The sequence below is a fragment of the Diabrotica undecimpunctata genome, chromosome 4 (genome assembly GCF_040954645.1).
Source record: "Diabrotica undecimpunctata isolate CICGRU chromosome 4, icDiaUnde3, whole genome shotgun sequence".
NCBI classification, from domain to species: Eukaryota; Metazoa; Arthropoda; class Insecta; order Coleoptera; family Chrysomelidae; genus Diabrotica; species Diabrotica undecimpunctata.
The window spans coordinates 52,180,198-52,194,309 of NC_092806.1; the positions used below are offsets into that span (position 1 = coordinate 52,180,198).

Sequence of the window (14,112 nt, forward strand, 5' to 3'; positions counted from 1 at the left end):
TTGGAACTATGGCAGAGAAGCAATTTAGATTTTTTCTAGGAGTTATTTGATTTGACCATAAAAATACTAGGGATGAAAGGAAGCGAAAAGATCAATTTTCTCACAAAAGAGAAATATTTGACACATTTGTTCAGAATTGTAAAAGTTATTATTCTGTAGGTGAGTATGTCACTTTGGATGAAATGTTTTTCACTTTTAGATGCAAATATAATTTTTGAATGTACATAAGGAACAAGCCCAAAAATTATGGTATAAAAGTGTTTACCACCGTTGACGCTAGAACCTTCAACACAAATCACATGTAAATATATGCTGAATAACAGCAACCTGGAACGTACAAATTAGATAATTCCACTGCAGCAGTTACATTGAGAATGTGTCAACCGTCATCAAGTTCAGGCAAAAATGTAATGATGGACCGCTGTTTTACCTCTTGTCCAACTGTCGAGGAACTTGTAACAAACCATAGATTGACTGTTGTAGCTACTTTAAAAACCAATAAGCCGCAATTGCCAACCATTATAAGCAACGTACAAAATCGTTCCGAGCAGTCTTCTGTATTTGCTTTTGGAAAACACATGATGGCTTCGTCCTATGTTCCTCTAAGAAAAAAAATTCCTCTTGGTGTCTTCTTTTCATCGTGACGACATAGTTGATCCAGCTGGTGGTAAGCCAGAGACAATTTTATTTTATAATTCTACAAAATGGGGTGTAGATTTCCTTGATAACATGGCTTCTTCGTAGGACGTTTCAGGAAATACGAAACGGTGGCAGAAACATAGGCTATTTATAAGAAATTTGGGAATGGAGCTATAAAAAAAACATATGGGTTCCAGAGCCTCGACGTCAGGTTTACATTCATATATTCAGTCTGCAGTTGTCAAATACGGCAACTCTAAAGCTCTATCAGATCCACCTCAAATAAAAGAGGACACTGTAGTTATTGCAAAAAACGGAAACAAGACATTTCTGTAAGTTCTGCAAAAATTGGTTGTGCATGCAACATATTGTAGCGTGTTGCACATACTGTGTAGACAAAATACATGTATGTTGCACATATTGTATTTTCTGCACCAATTTTTATTTTGTTTGTATTTTACGTTTATTAATTTTATCAAATATATTTTTCTTCATCTCTAATAAAAAACTGTTAATTTTTTTGTTATTATGTATTTTTATAATTTTTTAAAATAAATGTCTAAAAATAGTAAGGTTTTCGTATTTATTCTGTACTATATATCCGAATAGTCACAAAATGTATTTCTCTCAACTCGTAATTAAAAAACTTTTTCTAAAATAGATTACAGTCAAATTTTTGTACCTAATACATATCACAATATTACAAAAAAATATTGCGTCATCATCTTGGGTTCTGATAGATCACCATCGTGCACTAATGTATTTTTTTAGACGTCGTGTAGCATAGTGGTAAGCGAATGGTTGGCATATGTTGAGTTCCTTTTCTTCTTCTTTTTCCTTATTGTATCTTGAATACTCGCGAAGCTTCATGTAGACGATTGTCAATGAATCCTCACTTGATCCATCCAGCTTATATAAGACCATCCTCGCGATCGTTTTCAATTCAATTTTTTTTTAATTTTTTCTCGACGCTCAGTTTTTCTAGGTCTTCTGTTCTTCGTATTATGTATTTGAAGTATGAGAGATAAAGTTGATTTGTTGACAGTCTTGTGGTGGCCTTTTGTTGTTACTTAATTGGAATGTTGGTGCGATGGTCTATGTATATTTCCAAATATTTTTTTGTACACATTTTCATTACGGCGACATTTATTATTTTTTTTTGTTAGCTACCTTTAACGTTCATGTCTCAAATTTAAATGTAACAATAAGAAAAATTAATGTGTCCAATAGTTTGGTTTTTCGTGTGGAGTTGTCTGTCTCTCATCTGACACGTCCCCAGGTGGTGGATAGTTGACGCCCTAACCGATTCAAGGACCGGCGGGTAGGTGGGAAATAAAATACTGCCCCCGAAACAAAACAGATTAAGGTATGGTAACCCTAAGAAAAGAGTCACTGGTCCTCCGAATCTGTGGGATGGGTGTAGGACTAACGACCCTAACGAGAACTGAAAAAACAACATTACGAACATTATAGAATATACCACGAATCAAATATCGTAAAATAGATTAAGATAAGACATCTGAGGTAGATATGGTATGTAATTCGGATGGAACAAAATAACCCAGCTAGAAAAACGCTCTTTAATAGACCCATTGGTCAGAGAAGAAGAAGAAAAAGACCTAGAACAAAGTTCCTTGATAACATCGATGAAGACATAAGAAATATGGGAATACGTGCTTGGTAAAGGAAGGCGATGGATAGAGACAACTGGAGAGAAATTCTTGAGGATACTAGGACCCGCGCAGGGTTATAAAGACAGAATGATGATAATGATACCAAGTCACTAGGGAATACACGACAATGAAAGAGCTGATAAACTTGCCAGAAGATTATCAGCTATAAAATACTTCGTATATATATATATATATATATATATATATATATATATATATATATATATATATATATATATATATATATATTATATACATACAAACAACACAGTTTATTAGGGTTGCTGTCAGAAAATTGGCCGGGGTGTTAATGAAACACTCTTATGACTTTTTGTCTGCTTTCGAAATGGTTTTATTCCTTTTTATATATATATACACCTGTGTTTTGGGCGGTACGCCCTTCGGGTAGGGATCTATGGAGGAGTATCACCGAGCTGCAAGCCTTTATCTCTGCCCGTACTGCTCCACCATAGGCCGATCAGACACCAGCATATTCTAGTCTAAGCCGCAGATTCATTTAGAATTTTAAACTGCTGCGTTAGCCTTTTTGTTTTCTGTACACCGAGCTGGGGATCGAACTCACATCCACTGAACCACTCGCAGTGAAGCGAATGAGAACCGGCAGCCCAGTCTGCTTGGCTATCTGACCGACATAACTCATACATTATACATATAATTATTATTTAGTATTTTTCATATAAAAATGCGTGCACGTCATTCAAGATTTACGACGTCAGAACCCCAAAGCGTTGCCAAAACATCAGAATAGTAAGTGAGGAGTTTTTAAAATGTCAACTATTTGTTAAACTATTATATTAACAGTAAATACACTTAGTTTTAAGATTACTGAAACACACTCAAATACATAAGAAAACATTTTAATACAAAATTATATACTCTAAATTTGAAACTTACCACTTTTGGAGCATTAATAATAAAAACGTCCCGCCAATATTTCTTGTTCAAAATAATCTATGCTATATGAAAGCTTATTAGCTGTCTACAGACTATTTAGATATTTTGGCATAGCACAATCACAATACACAAGAATAATTAGTTTTTAAAGCTATTAATCTAAATTTAACATGTACTTATAAATACAATTGATTAATATATAATATATTATGATCAAATTGTGAAAGAAATCAAAACAGAAACAAAATTCTTACTCTAAAAAAGCAGCAACACTTGAAACAATTTTACCACACGCTGAACTGTCAAAAAATTTGAAGTGTTCCCATATCAGTTGCGTACAATTGTCTAATATATTTAATTAAAATTATTATTTTGTGGAGTATTAGACTTAAAGAGTTATTTCATAAAATTTATATTAGTAATAATAACAAATATTTTTGGTTATTTATTCAATATAATTCTAAAATTCCCAATATAATGATGATTACAAATTTTTATTTATTATACCATGCTGACGCCTATGAAAGATCGAGCAATTCCCTATGAGTTTCGTATTATTAGCTGTGATAGGAAAATTTGAACTCTAAGGTTGACGTTCTGGAAATTTTAAATATAAGTGACGTCACTTTATATAAATTGTGACATGTACGCATTTTTATATGAAAAATACTATAGACATATAACTAATGTAGTACCGACGAAAGGGAAGATCAGCCCCTGTCCAAAATCACAAACCAGGGATCAGAATTAATGCCAGAAATCTCGATACGAAATCAAAACGGCCATTTTAGAAATAAAAAATAGCAAATCCGCTGGCGATGACGGAGTAGTGATCGAAGCGATCAAACGAGGTGGAAATAAAATTATCCAGGCTTTGGCCAAGCTTTTCACCGAATGCATTTACCAAGGAAAAACTCCTTCTCAATGAAACAACGCAGTCATTATTTTATTACAAAAGCAATGTGACATAACACATCTAAAAACTACGGTCCTATCAGTTTGCTTTCACAGATATAAACTTTTCACAAAAATTATCAAAAAAAGACTGGACTTCTATCAGCCTAGAGAACAAGCTGGATTTAGATCGAAATACAGCACTAACGACCACTTACTAGTGATAAAGAACCTGTTAGAGAGGTCTGTAAAATACAACAAACCATTGACACTGATATTTGTCGACTACGAGAAAGCATCCGATACCATAAGCCATCAGAAAATGTTAAAAGCATTGACAGAATGCCGAATAAACCATCACTACACCAACATAATCAAATATATCTACCAAAATGACACAGCTCGCGTAAGACTATCTAAACAAGAAAAATAAATTCTGTATACAAGAGAAGTACGGCAGAGAGACACCGTCTCTTCAAAGCTATTCACGACGCTTTTAGAACATACTTGTAATAAGACACATCTGAACGAGCATGGTATCAACATAAATGGAGAGAAGCTCAGTTATTTGAGATTTGCAGATGACATAGTCCTTATAGCCGATCGTATGGATGATGCAATAATAATGTTTGAAAAATTATATCACGCTTCCTTGGAAGTCGGACTAAAGATTAATATGAACAAGACGCAAATAATGACTAATCTGGTGTTAAATCGAAATATTGCTACTACATCGTATATGAAATTTGGTTGGGCAGAGATAACCAGACATGTCAGCTCCCACGTCGCATAAGATTAGCCTGGGCAGAGTTTGATTAATTAAACTATGTATTTAAATCGAATTTACCCATATGCCTCAAAAAGAAAATCTTTGACCAATGTATGTTACCTGTACTCACTTATGGAGCGAAAACATAAACACTCACAAAAAAGGTAGTGAATAAGATTCGCGTGACTCAGAGGGCAATGGAGCGCCATATGTTGGGTGTCTCTCTGAGAGACCGAATCCCTAACGAAGAAATACGTCGTAGAATAAAAACAACATACGTCATCGAAAAAAGCGCGTCGCCAAAATGGAATTGGGCAGCACACGTCGCCAGATTATTAGACAACCGATGGACAAAACGTATTGTCGAGTGGAGATCAAGACAAGAAGCAATACGGAGCAGAAGTACTGCTGAAAACAAGCAGAGATCAGCTCAGAGTCATAACAGGCTTGCTTGCTGGACACGCTCCAATCAAAAAAACCTGCATAAAATCATACGGTTTTATGGAGATTTCAGCTACATACTCTGTAGCACATATCTTGTATGACTGCGAGGTATTAGATCGAAGAAGGTAAACACTCTTCTGAGACTATCATCGAATGACTCCAAAAAGATATGTTACTCATTCTCTGGACCTGTGCAGGCTAGTACAGGGTTCCATACTGAGTATCGTGATACCCGCTAGTGTCTGTGCGATGCAATACGCGGCATAGTGAAGAGAAAGGATACGGATCGCAACTGTAGGCGAAGAAATTCTTCTCGGCGCGCTTCGTATTGCACTAGTGAGCTGAGGTCTAGGGAAGCCACGCCGAAACTTTTTTGAATTTCTTTCATCATCGACTACTTTCGACGTGACTTATACAGAAAAAACGTAACCAGCTTTACTAATATGGCATTAATTTTGGATGATGCATTAAATACAGCTTTTTTTATACATATATTTTAATAAAAAGTAAATGTTACTGTATCAGCAAGTACCTAATGATTTAAATAGTTTTAGAGCACGAAAAAAGGTTAAATCTAGAGTTTTAACAGAAGCACCAGAAACAAACAAAATTGAAGAAGAAACTCTAGCAAGAGAACAAAAACAACAGAAGTTGCAAGCAAATAAGATGAAAAGAAACATTTGGAAGACTACTCCTACTACTAAGATGAATGCAGAGTTACCACAGAGAGAAACTTCGGAATCGGATGAAGACATCGGTTATGCCAGTTCAGATGAATCGGAGGACTTCAGAGAAATTGCCAAATATGAACAGAATGACTATATTTTAGTGAAGTTTGTTACAAAAAAAGCTGTGTAATTAATAAGTGGGACAGATCACTGAAATATTTGCTGTGGATTCAGAGTTTAAAGTTAAATTTTTGAAAAGAATTAAGAGTAAAGGGACAAGTTTAACTTTTCACTTTCCAGAAGCGCCCCATTGAAGATGTATTTTTAAAATTACATCCTATAAACAATTCTAATTATATCACTTGCAGAACGCAATAATTTATTTTAAGTACTATTTTTAGGAACTTAAGTACTTGTGCTAAGTGTTTTTTTTACGTTTGTATATTTTATTCTGCCCTTTAAATAATAAACTATATTTTTTGGTTTGATCTCAAAGTATTTTTAGGTCATTCAAATGCGCCCCTTCTTAGTTCTAAGCTACCACTATTAGGGGCACTTTTGAACATATTGCTTATGATATGTAAAGTTAATTTTTTTGTATGTTCAGATAATTTCTTGGTAAGTTTGATAGACAATATTACATTAATAGATGTGCTAATGTTGTTTGCGATTCCTAAAATAAATAATTTTAGGCAAAGTAGGTCATAATACACTAAAAAAAAAAACATTAAAAAGTGTCGCCTCCTCCCCTATAACATCAATTAAATTGTTTTGTTGGCCATGCATTTTATTTGACACAACTAATACTAGCGACAAAGTTTGGTCCAAAAGTGTTTGTACTGATTTGAGAAATTTGTCTCGGAGTCTATTGTTACACAGTAAAAGTTCTAAACATATTACATCGAATTGCATAGCCTTATGAGAAAACAAAAGCAAAATAACGCCAGAGCACTAGAGAATGCGCGTAAAATAGACATTGAAAATTTCAATGTTAGGATTAAAGAAAATCGACAAATTTTAAAAAGCCTTATAGATATTACGTTACACCTCTGTATGCAAGAGTTACCTTTTAGGGGGCGTGATGAATCTAAATATTCTTTAAATCGCGGGAAATTCAAACAGTTAGTTGTTCTTGTTAGTAAATTTGACACTCATTTAAAAACATTTTTAGAAAATAATAATGACTCTAGATCGGTTTTTTTCTGAGGCATACAAAATGAATTGATCGATTCGAATTGCTTTTGTAATAAATAAAAAAATTGAGGAAGAAATTTCAAAATCAATGTTCTTTTCCTGGCAGGTAGATGAGACCACTGATATAGGCTGCCATTCCCAACTATCCGTAATTTTTCGTTACCTAATAAACGACAAAGCAGTCGAACGATTCATGTGATTTTTCTATGTAAATTCCGGGAGTTCTGTCCAGGATTTATTTGAGTTTTTATTTACAAACTTCGGAAAGTTTAATAATTCGCATGGTAAATTAGTGGCTCAAACATACGATGGGGGTTCTGTGATGTCAGGAGAAGTGAATGGTCTACAGGCAAAAATTAAATCTATAGCGTCACAGGCAATGTTCATTCAATGCTATGCATATGTATTTATTTTAGTTTTAAGTAACGCGTGCAGTTCAATTCAACAGGTTAAAGTTATTTTCTTAACACTATCCGGTTTTTCTTCCTATTTTTCGAAATATACAGGGCGTACCCAAGTGTTAGAACAAATTGGAGGAAATCGTATACCTTCTAATGTAGGAACTCATTGGAATTTTACTTCACGCGCAGTTCTAACAGTTAATAATAATAAGGATAAATTACTTGAGACATTTCACTTTATCATTAATAGTCGCAATTTTGATGAAAAAACAATAAGAGAAGCAGTAGGTTTAAAAGCTTTTTTAGAAGATCCCCAGAACATATTTTTGTTAGAAATATTTTCATTGATTTTTCATCAAACTGATACTGTTTTTTCTATGCTACAAAATAAACAAACAGACATTGTTAAGACCAGAAATTTACTGCAAAATACCCTAAGTAAAATACGTGAATTAGTTTGATAAAATTTATGAAAAACTGCGATATACCGCTGCGTTACACTCGAAACGTCGTAAGGCAGTTGAACTGGCTGATAAAACAACAATAAGGCAATTTGTTTTTGAAATTCATATCATTATAGCAACCCAAATAAAGGTTAGGTTTTGCGACGTTGAAAAACTACATTTCTTTGATCTGTTAAATATTTCAAAATTTCCCATTTTTGCAAAAGAATTTCCACATAATTTATTAAAAAGCTTGACAACGAAGTATATCTAATATTTTTGATATAAATCAACTAAAACCTGAATTATTGACCATGTGTTATGACTTCACAAAATCGACCCTAGTGTGCCTCAATGTACTTGTACTGTCACGAACTGAACCTGATCTTCACTTTTACAGTTATGCTACATTAAGTAATAATAGTGATTAATTTGTACAAGTAAAGTAATTACAGCAACAATTTCATCCTTTCCTATCCATTTTGAAATTTTCTATGTATCTAAAACTAAGACTAAACTTACCTGAGTTTTATCTTTTTGGAAATTTATTATCCTTATATTATGATTTATATTTTTAACCATTTTATTTTAACGATAAGAAACAAAATTATAATATGATAATTTTCTTTACAGTGCCCACACCAACCCTACGGTGTTCCAAGAAGCAAGAATGCCATAAATCCCTGGGAGCACGCAGTATGTGCACCAAAAAGGGCCAGTGTGCCTGTAAACCTTTCCACCACATACACTCAGGACAGTGTGTCAAAAACCGTGATTTACACGACCAATGTGAACACGATCATCAGTGCTATTGTGGAGCGGAATGTCAAGGAAAAATTGCCTGTATACACAAAAGCTGTACTTGTAAACCAGGACACAGGCCGTATAGAATTCGAAGATGTATTAGTAAGTTACATTTTATAATGCGTACTTTTATAAATGTCCCGATAATATTTAAGAATCTTTAGGGATACCTATATTTCGTGTATCGAAAAATTGTCACTATATTTTTGAAGGACAAAAAAACTAAGTATAGTTTTCTTAATAATTTTACTTTTACGTAAAATCTTGACACATATGTACATATCATCTCCATGGTTGTTTTGACTTTATTATTGTCGTTCAACCAATGCTACAACGATTCTTCTCTTTGCTAAGATTTAAATATAAGATCGTTTTTTCGGCACACTAATGTCTGTCCTTTTTATTCTTTAGTCAAGTTTCTGCACAAATATTCAGTTCTGAGTGAAATCCGTTGCATTTTATCATAAAAATTGTTTTAAAGTACCTACTAACCCATTTACTTACCATGCTTATTATGTTTTATGCATAAACTTCACTTATATCTTAATGAGATACCATTGGCCTAGAGGAAACAACTCCAATACGTATTTCACAATTGACTGTGGTTTTTACACGATGAAAGCATTTTAACTGCTCACAAAAAAACACAATAATTATCGAAAGTTTCCGCAATGGTGCCCGATTACTTCCTGGTGCATGTACATACATACTGCACATGTACCAAATAAAAAGTAGCTTAATTGCAATAGCTGAATTTTTAATACATTAAAAACGTACTTAGTAGTAAAAAAATAATACTTGGGGCTCAAGTTGCACTAATTGTTTTTCAGCATCCAAAATTCCTTAATATATCACCCTATTTAAAACACTGAGTCTGGCTTCAAATATGAAAACAGCAACAACTGTTACACAGAACGTACAAGTCTTGTCAATGTGGAATATCAAAGCCACCTCTATTTTACAAGCCGTGTTATTACAATTGGCAACGTTGCAATGGCACTATTTTTTTCTTCAATTTTAATCAAGACTTTTTCTTGTCCACCAACATCTATAAAAATCGTTTCCGAGATACCTAATTGAGGCGTTCCATACTCATAAAACTCACCCTGTATATTGCGAATGAAGAGAAAAACACTAACATTATTTCAATTTTTGAAATCTCATACAAAAGGCTCAAATTCCCTTGTTTCGGGTGGCGGTTTTGTTTGGTGGTATGTTTTTTTTCTCCTGTTTTGAATATGTACTAAAGAATAAGAAAAAAAATAGTCACTAGAATTTGCTCTTAACTTTCAAAATCAATGTATTTGACATCAAAAAATTGGACATTTTCTATGTAAAGTAACTCAAAGAATATTTACCCCTCCGATTATCTTATTCTTCTCCTCCTTCTTCTTCGTCTTTTTATGTAGACATGCCTCTGTCTGGTTTTCAATGTGCTTCCAGTTGATTCCACTTCCAGTTCATTCCAACGTTTTCGTGGTCTTCCTACTGATCATTTTCCTATTGGGGAACCGTCTCTCGATATCTTTACAATGTCAACAATTTGGCTTATACGATAGTTTCGTTCTACTCTTCTATTTCTTACTCAGTCCTGGATGCTCTTCTTGATGATTATCTTATTGTTTGAGATAAACATCAAATATAACATTATATTAACAATACATATACAAAACCCCAACCAGTCTCCTTCCAACCTTTTCAAATGTACATCATGACTTGAGAAGTAGAGGTGGCTTTGGTAATACGTGTATCTATCATTATATTTTAGACCAGAGCGGATCTGTTTTGAGATGGATGTGAGACGAGGCATTCTAATTTTTGCAGAAAAAGTTGTCTGATAACTTCAGTAATATTAATTGACTTACCTATTCTCCCTCTGAAATAGGTCGGGAATGTTCATAAAAAACTATAATATTTAAAAATTACTAAAAACATCGTTTTTTTTAAACATAAATAAGTCATAAATAAATTTATTTATTTATAACAAAATACAACTATATATTTTTTCATACGTTGTACACTTTTTTAGGAAAACTTACCAAACGTTGTTTAAACAAATTAATTTTTATTTTTAAATTTTTTTATGATATATTTATAAAAAATAACCTTCACAACACTATAATTTTATGTTATTAGATTTAATTTATAGAACTAAATAAAAAATTATTATTTATTTCATATAGAAAGTATCTTTTTATCAATTTTCTGATAATTATTCGTCTAGGCCTGCTTTATTGCACTGTGGTCTAAAAGGATCTTCTACTACTTAATCAAAATCTGCATCTTGAAGTTAAAAATTACTAGTCAATTTTTTTTCATATAATTCTAAATCAATTTTATTTTAAAGTTAGTAGTAGTATCCGTATTTTCTTTTTCGAGATTAATAATATTGCTTTGAGAATTGTCCGAAAATAAATAATAATTTTTAATTCAATTCTTTAAATTAAATCTAATTACGATAATGAACAACCAACTACAGCAGTGATGACAAACATTTATGAGCATTAGGGAAATTAAAAATAGAAAATCACCAATAGAGGCCAGAATATCGGACGAACTCCTAAATTACGAAGGACCAGATCTGACCAAACAACTATAAAAACTAATCAAAAGATATTGGAACAAAACAGAACTCCTCAAGAATGGATATCAAGCATCCTAATACTTCTCTTCAAAAAAGCAGACAAATCGGACCCGGTCAATTGCAGAAAAATTAATTTATTAAATACAACACTACAATTTACAACCAAAGTGATAACAAATAAACACAATGAAATTATAAAAATATCAGAAGAACAACAAGTTTTTAGGTCGGGAATATCATGCACCGACTCAATATTTATAATGAGGCAAGTGCAAGTATTTGACCGGGTCAAATTAAAGGACGTTATCCACTTATTATACGCAAGAAAAATACCTCCATAAATAATCAAAACGATCGAAAATATCTACCAAAACAACACAAAGAAAGTAAAAGTAGAAAAAGAACTACCTGGCCCATTTGAAGCTGGCAATGGTATAAGACAGGGAGATTCCCGATTATGGATGAAATAATAAAAAAGTCAAAACTAAAAAAGGATACGAAATGGTAGAAAAACAACTTAAATCAATATGCGGTGCAGACAACGCAATACTACCCTCTCAAAGTGAAGATGATTTACACCGTGTACTGCACCAATTTAATATAACCGCCAGGAAATTTAATATGTGAATTTCCCAAAAAAGACAATATGCATGGTTATAACAGCAAATTTAGAACGATCGTAGAATGAACAAACAAAATAGAGTACAGTAGAGTTATAGTAAAGATGGAAGGAGACGGCTCATCAATATGAAACCGATCAGTAGCAAATCACTTTTCAAAGCCATCGAAGTTCATTTCCTTGTGATAATCGCCACTCTTTTTTGATTCAAACATCCATAGGCCACCTTCTACAAAACCTGTTTCACTCCCAGTATGTGTAGTAATCAGTCTTTTTCCCTTTCCATATTGATTTTTAAGATCTGCTGAGATACCTGACAAAAACGCCTGCCTCGAAGATTTCACCGTTTCGTCGACCCACACATGAGTTTTTGTATGTCCTGCATTACTCACGTTTCATGTAAATAATAAACTGTCCTGTTTTTATCAATCCTTAATAAATTTCGCCTCCATACATTAATATCTCTTCGCGTTCTAATAAAGCACTGTTTCTACCTCTACGTACGTATTTAAAATCTAATGATTGTAGATGTTTATGGAAAGTACTGCGTTTAAAATTTGGTAAGCTTTTGTCATCGGTAAAATCATCCATTTTGTCAAGTATAGGTTTTCTGGACTCTTTTCCGATGAAGAAAATCCTTCTGTACTTTTCTCTTCCCTAATAATTCTGTATACAGAAGCTTCACTCCGCTGTTAGAAGCAGTCTGTTTAACTATTTCTGATATTAAAGCTTCAGGACGTGATTGCATTGTCGATGTATAAATATTATATATAACACTTTTTTCCGTACTACTAAATGTACGTAATTTTGACAGCTTTTTGGAGTAAATTCCTCCGCAGAATCTGTAGAACTGGACATTGTTTGTAAAACTATAAACTAGACAGCAAAACTGCAAACAGTGTAAAAAATATTTATTATACGAGTAGTATCCTTCTTAATAAATATAAAAGCAGACTATACGAAGTATAAACCCGCAATAAGCTCGATTAAACGTGCCGATATGTGCAATCTCCACGAAAGCTATGTATCAACTCAACTAAACTTGAACTAAAATCCGAAATTCTCAGTTGCTTGCGCCGGTTGTGTGGTTAGTACTCATTGTACAATGGTCATTGTTAGAAAACGTTAAATCCGGACAAATTTGGCAACCCCTTATTGTTTTGGCGCGCTATCTCTTCTCGTTGGATACACCTTAGTAGTTTTTTCACAGATCCGTCCTGGTTTATTTGTCTAATCGACATAAAATGAATTAAATAATTTACAGTTTTGTTGTAACAGGTGTTTGCGAACACCTGTTTCTGTTGCGGATTTTAAATAAGAATATTATTTATTATTATAAAATACCTATTTATTGGCTTCATGTTTTTGTTTTTATTTTTAGTGGATCCCGCATATATAGACATCCCCAGTATCTACAATTTAACATCATCAACAACAAGAATAACTACAACCTCCATAATAGCTTCAGCAACCACAATAACAACCCCAGTCGCAACATCAGTGTTTACAGTGGACAAAAACAAATCTGAGGATCAAGCAGAACACAACGAACCCATGGAACAACGCGCTTCTACCTCTAGATGCTCTAGTTTATTACCCGGATATTTAGTTGCCACGTTTTTGCTGGTAACTGTTTTGAACATGTAACGTGTGACTTGACTGTATTTTTAGTTAGTGAAACGTATGTACAAAGAATATGTAGTTTGGTAGTGAGGTAGCTTAAGTATTTTATATTAAGGTAGTAATAAATTTCCTTACTTTGAAAATGCCTTTTTATTATTATTCCCATTTAATTTCCCTTTTTTTGCAATATATAAACAACCAATTACCATTTTCGCTGATTTTTTTATTCCACAACAATGCTCATGCACCGATGCTATATTTATAATGAGGCAACTGCAAGAGAAATCATTAGAATACAGCAAACCGGCATATCTGTTTCGTGGACCTTAAGAAAGCATTTGACCGGGTAAAATTACAGGATTTTATCCACTTATTGTACGCAAAAGAGATACCTTTAGGAATAATCAAAACGATCGAAAATATCTACCAAAACAACACAATA

The 14,112-nt window shown here is 33.1% G+C and overlaps 1 protein-coding gene across 3 annotated transcripts in view; it reads left to right on the top strand.

Annotated features, from left to right (window-relative positions):
• Nucleotides 1-13,813, top strand: part of LOC140439511 (uncharacterized) — a 283,057-nt gene extending 269,244 nt beyond the window's left edge. For all 3 annotated transcript variants that reach the window (XM_072529477.1, XM_072529476.1, XM_072529478.1), the window contains 2 exons: nucleotides 8,674-8,946; nucleotides 13,429-13,813. In XM_072529477.1, the coding sequence (XP_072385578.1) occupies nucleotides 8,674-8,946; nucleotides 13,429-13,694 (539 nt within the window). In that variant the 3' untranslated portion in view covers nucleotides 13,695-13,813. The remainder of the gene's footprint in view (nucleotides 1-8,673; nucleotides 8,947-13,428) is intronic.
• Nucleotides 13,814-14,112: the final 299 nt, after the last annotated feature.